The sequence below is a fragment of the Chelonoidis abingdonii genome, chromosome 1, assembly GCF_003597395.2.
Source record: "Chelonoidis abingdonii isolate Lonesome George chromosome 1, CheloAbing_2.0, whole genome shotgun sequence".
Taxonomy (NCBI): Eukaryota; Metazoa; Chordata; order Testudines; family Testudinidae; genus Chelonoidis; species Chelonoidis abingdonii.
The window spans coordinates 12,175,901-12,187,806 of NC_133769.1; the positions used below are offsets into that span (position 1 = coordinate 12,175,901).

The 11,906-nt window shown below is 58.6% G+C and overlaps 1 protein-coding gene across 5 annotated transcripts in view; it reads left to right on the forward strand.

Annotated features, from left to right (window-relative positions):
* NCAPH2 (non-SMC condensin II complex subunit H2) overlaps positions 1-11,906 on the forward strand; it is a 21,966-nt gene that overhangs the window by 8,614 nt on the left and 1,446 nt on the right. For 3 of the 5 annotated variants that reach the window (XM_032782013.2, XM_032782018.2, XM_032782017.2), the window contains exons 5-19: positions 777-858; positions 2,452-2,523; positions 2,962-3,041; positions 3,901-4,055; positions 4,334-4,429; positions 4,800-4,936; positions 5,093-5,164; positions 5,488-5,554; positions 6,322-6,429; positions 8,195-8,248; positions 9,090-9,160; positions 9,459-9,576; positions 10,068-10,133; positions 10,813-10,868; positions 11,483-11,584. In XM_032782013.2, the coding sequence (XP_032637904.1) occupies positions 777-858; positions 2,452-2,523; positions 2,962-3,041; positions 3,901-4,055; positions 4,334-4,429; positions 4,800-4,936; positions 5,093-5,164; positions 5,488-5,554; positions 6,322-6,429; positions 8,195-8,248; positions 9,090-9,160; positions 9,459-9,576; positions 10,068-10,133; positions 10,813-10,868; positions 11,483-11,584 (1,336 nt within the window). The remainder of the gene's footprint in view (positions 1-776; positions 859-2,451; positions 2,524-2,961; positions 3,042-3,900; positions 4,056-4,333; positions 4,430-4,799; positions 4,937-5,092; positions 5,165-5,487; positions 5,555-6,321; positions 6,430-8,194; positions 8,249-9,089; positions 9,161-9,458; positions 9,577-10,067; positions 10,134-10,812; positions 10,869-11,482; positions 11,585-11,906) is intronic. The other 2 variants (XM_032782014.2, XM_032782016.2) reach the window with 2 other exon arrangements.

Genomic DNA, 11,906 nt, shown 5'->3' on the forward strand with positions numbered 1-11,906 from the left:
AAGATAAAAGTCGGGGGTGGGGAGGGGGCGGGGGCCAGGCTGTTTGCAGGGCAGAGCCTTCCCTGCCCGGCCTGCCATACCGTTGCACAACCCCAATGTGGCCCTGGGGCCAAAATGTTTGCCCACCCTTGTGCTAGGGCCTTGCTGATGCGGGATGGGACAGAGCCAACAGGGAAGGGCGCTGCTGGTGTTGCAGGGAGCTGGAGCTGCTAGAAATGGAGTATGTTAAAGGTTCTCTCTAAACTGCGGGCTGGCTATCTTGAAGTGAAACGTGCCCTCCGCTTCCCCTTCCCCTTCCCCGTTCCCTGACAGAAACGGAATTGACTCAACAAGCAAGGGATTTGCTGGCCAGGCCTAAGCCCCCCGGCCCCACTGCAGCCAAATTCCATTTCTTCTGAGCCGCTTGCGCCCCTGCACAGGAGTGGTGGGCTCCAGCTCTGAGCCAGGCCTGCATATAGGAACCAAGTGCATGTTAGCTGGTTCCCATCAGAAGAATAACATACTGATGTGGCCATCTCCCTCCTGGGCTATTCAACGCTGGGCCCTTCTATAGCACTTCACAAGGACCAAAAATGCCCCAGTAGCTTTATCTGCCGCCCACTCCTTGGCTGGAGGGGACGTTACATCCCTGTGTCTTTTGTCAGAGTAGCTGTTGCCCCAGCACACCTACCAATGACTGGGACATCCTGGGCTGTGCCCCAGGAAACTGCCCAGCTGACAATAATGGTTTTAGAAAACTCCGGTGCCCTCTTTTGTTTTTTCTCTCCCTGACCCAGGCGGGACAAACAGCCTACGTCCGTGGGGGAGGACGGCACCGACGCTGACGTGAGCGCTGGGCCAAGGACGGAGGAGGAAGAGGTAAGACAGCAGGTGTGGTGTGCGTCCTCCTGTGTGCAGTCCCTCTGTGTGCCAGCAGGGGGAGTGCGGGCAGCATCCCAACAGCCCTCTGCCTGGCGTGTGCTAGGTACCAGGCTGGTAGGTTAAATGGTGGTGGGTGACATTAGGCTGCAGACTCAGGTACCAAGTCTAATTGTGCCCTGCCTGATTAGCTGCTATGATCACTTGCCAGCAGGCCAGTCCCAAACTGCTCTTCTCTGGCTATGGGGTATTTAGCTTCCACAGCACTTGCCTCTGCCCCTGCCTCAAACTCCCTGGGTCTGAGGGTTTGATCTCTACAGCTATGTCTGCACTTATGGTGGTGAGTCAAGTACAGACACACCTGTAGCTACACACCAGCAGGAAAGGCTCCTGCAGTGGGGAGGAAGCAGGAACCTGCCAGGGCTGTTCCCCACTGGCAGAACCTTTCACCACGGCGGGGAAAGGCTCCTGCAGTGTGAAGGCAGCAGGGTCCTGCCGGGGCTTTTCCCTGCAGGCAGAGCCATTCACCACGGCGGGGAAAGGCTCCTGCAGTGGGGAGGAAGCAGGGACCTGCCGGGGCTGTTCCCCGCTGGCAGAACCTTTCACCATGGCGGGGAAAGGCTCCTGCAGTGGGGAGGTAGCGAGACACCGCACTGCTAAAAGTAGCAGTGTGGACGTGGGAGGCCCTGCTTGGGCGTGTTTATACCCAGGGCTCAGGCCTGTGGGGGAGTGTATTCTACTTGCCTAAGACGTGTCTACTCTGTTAGCTGGGCATGCAGTATCTGTACTCTACACGCCACCGTAAGTGTAGCCTTATAGCATTCCCCCCCTTGGCCTCTGCAGTCCTCCAGCTCCACCCCAGAGACTGAACGCTTGACCTCCACAGCTCTCTCTGTCCCAGGAGGTGGAGGGCTGTCAGCTGAAGGGGGTGAGAATGCTTGCCTGGTTGGGAGAGCCTTTAGCAGGTGCACCATACAGCTGTAATGGCTAACCAGCAGCGCTGCTTGGGGGAGCCTGGTGTGCCGCCCTCAGGGGAGCAGTGGCTGCCCCGTGCTATCTGTGGAGATGAAAGGTTCCCAGCTCCAAGGCCCCTGGGAGTGAGGGACATTTCTCAGGGCCTGTTGAGGCTCCCAGGCTCAGTGCAGTGTGTGTGTGTCTCACTGCCTCTATACAGATAACAGTGTATCACTGAATTCTGCAGCTATCCCCAAACTCACTGGTCACCATGTTCTAAGGCATTTCTGCTAAGAGGCCAGCTTGCACTGGAAGGAGTTTGCCACCAAGTATCTGGGAGCCCACGGTCCCTGTGCACTGCTTGGAGAGCTCCCACTGGCTTTCTGCCTCCTCTTGGTCCCGGGTTCAGGTGCAGATCTGCAGAACTGTTCTTGTTTGGATCAGGGTAGACTGGGCCCGGGGCAAGGAGTCAGGAGTCACTCCATGACCTTGGACGTGTCACTTCCCTCCCCCGTGGCCCAGAGACCCCGACCTGCCTTCGGGGGCGCTGTGGGGATCAGCAGTGTATGTCTGTACGGCATGTCAAAGACAGACAGCTCTCTGTGTGAAGTGCTCCGTCTTACTGCTCTCGCTCTGCAGTTCCTCTCATTGGATGACATCAAGGACACCAACGTGGTGAGCGTGGACATGAAGAAAGATCACCAGCCTAATGTAAGTGATGTGGTCCCCGTCCTTCATGCCCCTCTCATGTCCCTTCTGCCTCCTGATCTGGGGATTTCCAAGACTAGAGTCTGCCGTGTCCAATGTGCCAGCTTGCACACCCCAGCACCCCCTCTAACTGAGCAGTGCTGTTGGGGAGACCTCTGCCAGCGAGGGAGTAGTTCCAGGCATTCCTGCAGCCAGAACCCTCCTGAGCAGCAAGTGGTGACACACGGTAGGTACCAATGGCTGCCATCTGGCTGTTTGTACCCTGGCAGGAGGGTGCTGCCCAGCACCCAGCCTGCCCTGATAGCCCTGAGAAGCAGATGAAAATGCTCTCTGTATGTGTGAACGCTTTTTCCTGGCTGTAAGGGCCCTGTCTGTGGAGTGCAGCCAGGTCTCTGTCTTCCCAGGATGGGCAGCTGGGATCATGCTGTCCTGTCTTTGCAGACTGTGAACATTGTTCCCTTGACTCCGATGGCCCTGGTACCCCCAGAGGAGACAGAAAAGAAGGACAACCCCCTGTTCAGGTAATGGCTTCCCTCGTAACGCCTTTCAGTCACTCCTCTCCTGCCATCTGCTTTCTATCTCTCTTGGATTTTCTTACCACTGGTGGTAGGGTCTGGCCCTGCTCAACATCTTCATTAATGAGCTAGAGGAGGGAGAACAGCAGGGGGAGGGAAATAATCCAGAGGGCTCCAGTGAGTTCAGAGATGTGGGCAGGACATCACATGAGATTCCTCATGGGAAACGCAATTGGGGGAAGAACAATCATGAAAGGACAAGCCTGGCGATCAGCCAGGGACCATCAGGAATGGAGGCGGGAGAGTTAGAAGCCAATCTGACGTGAGATTGCCATGCAAGATGGGCCACCATGAGCCTGGGCTGATAGAGGCCTTGCGTCCTGGAGCAGGGAAGGGTTAGCTCCCTTCTGCCTGGCTCCGGGGAGATCCTAGCTGGGATTCTGGCCCCATTGTGTTGGAAAGGAGGGGTCTATGCAGGGGTAGGGGCAGTTCAGAGAGTAACAAAGCATTTGGGGTGCAGAGGGAGAGATGAGCGGAGCTAAACCTGTCCTGTCTGGCTAAACAGCAGGGGGATGTGACACCAGTCTGTGCCGCTTAGAAGAGCGTGGCCAGCCTGGAGACAAGGAGATCTTGGTCTCCCTTATGTAGCCCCCCCAGCTAGGATCTGAGCCAAGAAGAAGTCCCATTCTGTGCTGGCTTGGGGATGTGACTGGGCTCAATGGGACCCAGTGGGTCTTTCCCAGGTCTCGGTCTCTTTCCCTTCTTCCTGGCACCCCATGCGACCTTTTATGAACTCTGGCTGCACCCTGGAAACCAGCGATGGTGCTGAGTCAGAGCTGTTCTAACGCCCTCTTTCTCCTCTCAGCCGGAAGGGGGAGATCCTGGCCAGCCGGAAGGATTTCCGCATGAACACGTGCACCCCTCACGCCAACGGAGCCTTCATGCTGGAGCTGGCGGGCCTCTCACCCACGCAGTACTTCCAAGCAAGATGCCAGGCTGGGGACCTTGGCAGTGCTACAGGTGCAGGATTGGGCTGGGGATCTCCCCTTACCCTCCCATAGCCACTCCAAAGGCCTCCTGGGAGGGGATGTGGGAGGTGCAGAGTCCATGGGAGAGGCCGACCTGAGGGGTATGGAGGAAGCTGGCTATACAAGCCAGCCTTGGTCACCAACCCAGCAGCTATTCGGGGGGGGGGGGGTCCTCAGGAAGCCAAGGGCTGAGACCCCAGTGGGGTGATGTTTGGGGGACATCATTAACAAGTCTCTCCCTCTCCCCCGATTCTGCCTCATCCCTGCCAGGAGGGCAGACTGCCGCCCCGGGATCTGGAAACGCGCCCATGGACGTCAGTGCCTGTGAGACTCCTATCCCAGTCTTGAACTTCTCTGAAAATGAAGGTGAGAGATGCGGCCAGTTTGCTGTGTGAGATCCGGGGTGCTGGCGGGCTTTGGGTGGGGTGGCACCCCCATAGCATGGTTCCGGCAGGCTGGTTCCTAACCACAGGGGTCACCGGGGATGCTCGAGTTCTCCCTGGCACCGGCAGCCCTGTGCTGTGCGGGGTGTCAGAGCCTATGTTATGAACGAAACCAAGTCTTGTTCTCTTAAGAGCTGCAGCCTTCAAAGGGGGCTGGTTTTCAGAGGAAGGAGAGGTTCCCCTTGGCAGCAGGGAGGGTGGAAGATGGGTGGCTTTCCAGGGGCTGTTCCTACGCTGGTTGTGGCCCCATGGATGGAAGGGGAACCAGAAGTGACTGTGCCCCTCTCTGGTAGGCACTGTGGCACCAGACGGGGGTGGTGGTGGTGATGACGATGACGATGCGGGAGGAGGAGGTGATTTCTTGCCTGATGCCCCAGAAGCGGGCGTGGAGACCAGTCCTGCTGCTGTCGTGCACATTCAGCAGCAGAAGGTAGGAGAAGGGCCGTTGTCATGGGGGCGGCATGGGGAGATGGGGCTGCCGCACTCACTCCTGTCCAGCAGCCTGGGGTCCCCACAGGCCCAGCTGATCACTCTCGCCTCTGTACAATGCTTCAGGAAACTAACTGCCTTGTCCTCTGCCTGCTAGAGTGCGCCCGAGGGCAAGGAGTACATGCTGCGGGAACGGGCCCCGGCCGTGGAGCCCAGTGTCCACATCAAGGTGAGAGAGGTCCATAGGGACACATCCAGAGGGGCAGCAGAGCCCCTTTGGCAGTGAGAGCAGTTCCCAGTAGTAACTCAGGTGGAGGGTGGTGATCTGGGAGCTTCCCCACGGCACTGTGTATGCCAGGGAGCAGCTCCCAGTGGGCACAGGCCCTAGAGCTCATCGCCGTGGGTCCTGAACTGGCTGCCTCAGTCATGCTTTGGTGAGATGGGGAGCTCCCTGCCTGCTCAGGGAGGGGGACTGCCATGGGGAATTGAGTGGGAACTGGCAGCCTGGCCACCGAGCTGTCCCATTCACCGTTCACTCACGTTCTGTGCCAGGAGATGCTGGATCCGTGGCGAAGCCTTGACCCCTTTGACGACGCTGAGGATAAGCCCTTTAAGAAAGGTAACGGGGGACCAGCTGACGAGTGGCTTGGTCTGGCTGCTCTCCGGGTTTAGCAGCTGCTTGACTATAGCAGGGCCTGGGATGACATCCTAGCCTGAGTGGTTAGCCCCAGGAAGCAGGAACAACTGGAAGGGTGTGTGCGCTATGAGCAGGGAAGCCCCCGTCTTAGCGCCTCCTGCTGTCCATGGAGCAAACTACCGTTCCCCCTAGATGGGGGTGGCTAGTGGAGTGAATGTGGCTGCCCCATCCTGAGCTGAGCTGTGCGACCTGGGGAGAGTGTCCCTGCCTGCCTGGACCAGAGCACCCAGCCAGAGAGCGGCTGCAGCCCAAGCTGTCAGATATCGTGGGCTGCACTTTGACACCCTGATGCTGTAAAGCAAAGGGGCCTTCCTCCTTCCTGGCCAGCCCCAAACCCACCTCCCCAGGCGCTTGGAGGATTGCCCCGTGCTGGGAAGAAGGTTGGTGTCAGGCCCCAGCAGCGCGTCTTCCAGTGCAACAGAGCCACAGAGAGTGCGGAGCTGCCTCTGAAGTGGAAGGCAGATCCAGTGGGGACTATGCTTACAGACCTTGTCCTGAATCCTGCGGCATGTGACTGTATGGCTGGGTGTGAGTGGCTGCTAACGCCCATCCATCCGCCCAGAGGTCTCCCTGGAACCTGCACCCTGTGCTGGTGCTGCTGGTGCAGAGACTGGCAGAGCCCCCCTGCTTCTTTCCTTTCCCCACCCACTGTGACTGCAGCTCACTCCCTTCTCTGCACCCGGCTTCAGGCAGACCGTTCACGGTGCCGTGTGACCTGGACGACGTGCCCGGCAGCAAGCGGAAGAGGCGGACACCCAGGAAGCTGCAGGACTTCATGAAGTGGTTCTCTGCAAGCCGTGAGTATCTTCTCTCCAGCTCTGCTCCCCTACCCTGCAGCCTGCTCCCTGGCAGGGCCCTTCTCTGCTGAGAGACATGGCCTCTCGACACCCGCAGCCTCAGCATCATAGAATCATAGAATCTCAGGCTTGGAAGGGACCTCAGGAGGTATCTATTCCCACCACCTGCTCAAAGCAGGACCAATCTCCAGACAGATTTTTCCCCAGTTCCCTAAATGGCCCCCTCAAGGATTGAACTCACAACCCTGGGTTTAGCAGGCCAATGCTCATGGCGGCTGGTGTCTGGACTCTGTCCTGGGGACTCTCCTTGTTCTAGTCACATGCGACCACAGCGCCCGCCCACACACCCCAGGTTTGGTGGTCCTTGTCTCCTGCCTGCCGTTTGGTGTGGATCGCAGGACTCCCATGCAGCCCAGTAACCCACACCAGCTGCATCAGGAAGGGACAGGAAACCCCAGAACAGAATGTGCTGCCTGGGAATTCCCCAGCTGGGTAATGATGTTGAAAGGCAGAGTGGCCCCGTCAGCCTATTGTGATAACAAATTCCATTTAGTTCAGGCCGTCCCCCCTCCTAAGATCCACACACACCAGAGACTCTTGCATTGCCCAGTGAAGAACTGCACTATGGAGAATGCCAGGGAAAAGGTGGGGGCTTGCAAGCCTGGGGAGGCGGTTTGAAATCACGGGAGAGGCCATTGTAGTAGGGCGTTCTCGCCAAAATGATCGGCAGTGAAACACTTAATGGTGCTGACATTTAAAGTGGTGTCATCGTGATTCAGAGTCGGTCTAATAGGAGGAATGATGCAGAGCTATTGGTTCAGACTGTCTGTAGACTCAGGCAGAGATACAGCTGCATCAGTTAGGCGTGGTTCACATTGTCCAGGTTTTCTCTAAAGCTGAGGGCCCACAAGCTTCCTAAAAATGAAAACTCATTGTCTGGAGCCCTGTTCCGCTGCCAGGGGCGCAGAGCTCTTGGGTCCTGCCTTTAGGGAACTGTTCTCAGTTACTCTGGTTTCTATTCCTTATATGTTGTTCCCTGCCTAATAGAACTGTGGATGTTCTCATCTACAGATACGTCTGGTCCTTTCTGAGCTCAGTAAGGTCACTGCTACGAGAGGACTGAGCGCGCGGCACGTGGCGTTTCCTCTCATCAGTGGCTGCCCTTTGCTCGGGTATCATGAGAGAGCAGAGAGCTGTGTCTGATGTGACCGTCCCTAACCCGCTGGTTTGCATCCCTTTATCAGGTCCTCTCGCCGCTTTTCTCCCAGTGGTGCAGGCCTCCTTGGGCTGCCTCTCCAGAGCAGGTTCTGGTAACCCTGTAACCGTGTTGTGGTACCAGGGCTGGTAAAGTAGCGTGCATGGCCACAGGGATCTTTGAGAGGAGATGGCATCATCATCTGGCATCCGTGTGTTTGTCCATCTTATCTGGGCCCTACGGCTGCAGTAGCGGAGCCGTGGCATCTGTAATATATCGCTCCTCCCCACCCCCGAGAGGCCTGGCAGGGTATCCTCCCTGCTGGACACCTGGGGACTGAGACCCAGGGACACCGTGACTCACCCTAGGAGACACAGGGAGTCAGGAAGAGCAGGGACTTGAACCCAGGTCACTTCAATCCTCCATGGGTGCCCAAAGCACTGGGTCCGCCACGCATCTGTCCTTAATCTCACCCTTACCCCCAGTAATCTGCTGGCTAGTGTCCGACTGACAGGGCTATCCCCGCAGAACCCGGCTGGCTAGTGTCACCCATTTCTCGTCTCTCCCCAGAGAACGACAGAGTTGACAGCAGAACCACCAAGAAGAAAGGGCCAACGTTTGCTGGTGAGAGGGACGTAGCTGGTGATGTGTGCGAGAGGCAACATCCCTTTGCTGCCCACTCTGCTTGCGCTAAATGCCCCGCCCCTCCCCTCCCCTTCCACACCCAAATGCCTCTGGAGCCTGCTTTTCACGGAGCCCACAGAGCGAAACCAAAGAGTGCGTCAGCGCTGTCCCAGCCCCAGGGCGTTCCTCCGGGCTTGTCTACACTGGAAATGCTCCAGTGGGACACCGCAGTGTAGACACTAGCTGCGCTGACGGGAGGGGTTCTCCCATTGACAGGGCCAATCCGCCTTCTTGAAAGGTGGGAGCTAGATCGACGGAAGAGCCAGTCTACACAGGGACTTAAGTCGGCTTCGCTGCATCGATCTGGCATGTGGATTTTCACACCCCCTAGTGATGTCACTCGGTCAATGCACTTTTGTAGCATATACCAGTCCTCGGCTCCCATGTGGCGGGAGATCCAGGCGGTGAGGTGGAGGGTCGGGGGGAGAATGTGCTTTGAGCCCTCTTCCCACCTGGACACACACATCTCCACCCCAGGGAGCACTGGGCCAAACTGGTTGGGGTGCGGCTTCAGCTGTCTCACTGCAGGGGGATGGGAATTGCATGCCCCATTGGTTAGCGGCAGCTCCCGTCCCAGGGCTTGGGCTGTGTGTGCCTGTCCTGGAGCTCTTCCTTCCCTCTGGGGCGAGGGTGGAACCCAGCCAGTTTGTGACTGCAGCCAAGCCAGGGCTGTGCCTGGAGACCGCGGGCAGGAGCCGTGCCGGGCCTGCATGCCACGCAGCCCGGCTCCGTCCAACTCTGCCTGGCAGAGCAGTTTCATGCTCCCACTGTGTCTTGGCAGATCTGGAGGTTCTGTACTGGAAGCAGCTGAAGGAGCGGATGGCCATGCAGAGGAAGCTGCAGAGGAGAATGGTGAGGAAGCAGCGACGCTGGGGCACGGGTGTGAATGGGAGATGCCCTCGGTCTGCCTGCAGAAAGGGGCAGGTTCCTGTGAGCACCCTGGGTGGCACTTGGGCAGCCACAGGGATTGGCCAGTGGCTAGGGCACCTTTCCCAGGGCAGAGACCACATGGGCAACCCCACCCAGCACGTGCTGCTCAGGGGCCCAGGGTGCCATGGTGATGTAAATCCGGAGGATGACCGCCGAGTGGGGGCAGGCAGGCACTCGCACTGAGACCAGTGGTGACAGCCAGGCCTGTTCCCTCTCCCAGGGGCTGCTGCTGGGGAAGCATCTGCAGGAGGAGGAGCAGCTGGAGGAGGCCGAGGAGGAGCTGAATGCTGTGGAGGAGGAGCGAATGGACGACTACCTGGACCACGACGGAGGGGCAGGTACTCCCGAAAGCCTCGGAGCTGGGGCAGTCTGTGTACCATCACTGCGGCCCTGAGCACGGGATCCTGGCCACTGTGCCTCACTCCTGCCCCAGGAGATCTGGGCCAGTTTGTGCCCATCAGAGGGGTGGGATTGGCTACGTTGAGCCAACCCTGCTAGAAACTGAAGTGAGAATAGGGGCTGTGGCTGTTGTGGCTGCTGGACAGTGTCTGCTCTGAGTTGCTGAGCTTGGCCATACCTGAGCTAGACAGGCAGGTTCTGTGCCCCTCTCTGCTCCTTGGAAGCCAGCGCAGGATTTCCTGGCCAGGGCAGCTGCTGTGTGATGGTTTTGTGCTCTCTTGGTGGGTCAAGGACCAAGCAGGCTGCAGGGACTCCCCACAATCCCTGCTCCCCTTGGCTTGGTGGCTCCACACTCAGCATGTAGGAGCTCGAAGTCCGGGCAGGAAATTTCCCACGAAACCTTTGACCAGAGTCCTTTCTCCTTCTGCAGATGACTTCCTGGAGCAGGAGGACGTCCACCCAGCAGCCCTGGAGCAGCTGGCCGAGGGCGACCTGGGTAATGTAGTCCCAGCAGATCCCCTTTCATGTCACAGACTGGTGGAGCCTCATTTACCCTGAGGGGCCTGTGCTGGCAACGTGCCTGAGCCTGGGAGCTCAGCAAGGATGCATAACATAGAGTGGGTGTTACCATAGCTGGGCACCTGTGGACTGTGTGTCCCAGCATGCAGTGCTCCAACTTACCATGGAGCCTCCTGCCGGGACCTGTAGTCTCCATGGGTTGTACCTATGTTAGAGATGAGTAGAGCCCTACCACAATCCACAGTCCTTTTTAATCAGTTTCATGGTCAGAGGGTTTTAAAATTGGTCAATTTAATGTTTTCAGATGTTTACATCTGAAACTTCAGGGTGTTGTAACCGTGGGGGTCCCGATCCAAAAAGGGGTCTTGGGGGATGGGGTGTCGCAAAACCCATCTGGCCTGTGGGTTCATCAAAACCTGCCTATGTTAGAAGAGTAGTGTGTGTCCCCACCCCTGAACATGTACACGTATACACATTTGCACATACCCAGCTGCTCAAGTAGCAAGCCCCATGTGCTTCCCAGGGACAGCGAGCCCCATGGCGCTGGGGAAGTCTTGTCCCCGTTAGTGGGTAGGCAGGGTATCCGTGATGGCTTGCGCTGTCTCGGAGCGGCAGCGCCATGCTGCTCTCAGCTATAGCTTCCCCTTCGCTTTCAGGCCCCTGCACGATCCCTGACTCCCTGAGCTATGAGGAGCTGGTGAGGAGAAATGTGGTACGTACCCATCCCCCGGGGGGTTGGCACAGAGCGCAGGGCCTGTCTGCCTGAGCCTGGCTCTGCAGTGCCACCTGCCCATTGGCCCTTCTTGCTCCCTGGGAAGCCGGGCCCTTCCTGATGCTGCAGCTACGGGCTGTGGCTTTCCAGAGATACCTGTAAATATTCATTCCCTCCCAGCCCAGGAACAAGAGGGATGGTGGGGGGCAGGCTGGATTGTTAGCAGGTTGGAAAGCCCCCACTCAGCTGGACCAGGGACAGCACTGGATTCTCTCAGCCTTTCAGCTGTCTGATCCTCCATTTCTAGCCTGTGCTGTTAGAGGGCCAGGCCTGAGCTCTCCGGCAGAGAGAGGGAGCTGCCCCACTGCTTGAGGGCTGAGCACCACCACTCCCATTGCAGCTGTGGGACCGAGCCCCTGCCAGCGCTGCCCCAGGTGTGGGGAGCGGCCACATCTGGAAACGCTGGCATGAGTGACCCCTGCCCACGGCTCTATTTCAATGTTCCCCTGAGCCCGGCGGGGAGGTGGGAATGAGGCAGAGCTGGGGCGGGGGCTGGAATCTGCCCCCCTCCTCCTTTTCCCTGATCCCCCCCACCCCCATCTCTCCGGCCCCAGGAGCTGTTCATTGCCAACTCCCAGAAGTACGCCCGCGAGACGGTGCTGTCCCAGCGTATCCGTGACTGGGAGGACAAGATGGAACCCAAGCTGCAGGAGCAGGTGAGGCTAGAGCATGGGAGCCTGTGCCCGGCTGTGTGGGAGCTGTTCCGGGCAGAGGCCGGGCCGGGCTCTCTGCAGGGATGAGCCCCAGGGGTGGGTGGCATGCGCAGCAGAGGGCTGGGAGCGAGGGTGGCTGGGCCCTGGACAGTGGGGCACGCAGGCTGTTGCTGAAGGGAAGCTTGAGAACGCGTCCCTGTCCCTGTGCAGCTTTGGCCAGAGCTCTCAGCCTGGCACTCTGCTCCCTGCAGGGAAGCCCATGCCTGGGTCCCACTGCCTGGCAAACATCTCTCTCACCCTGCTGACTTAAAGGCGCTCCCCCCCC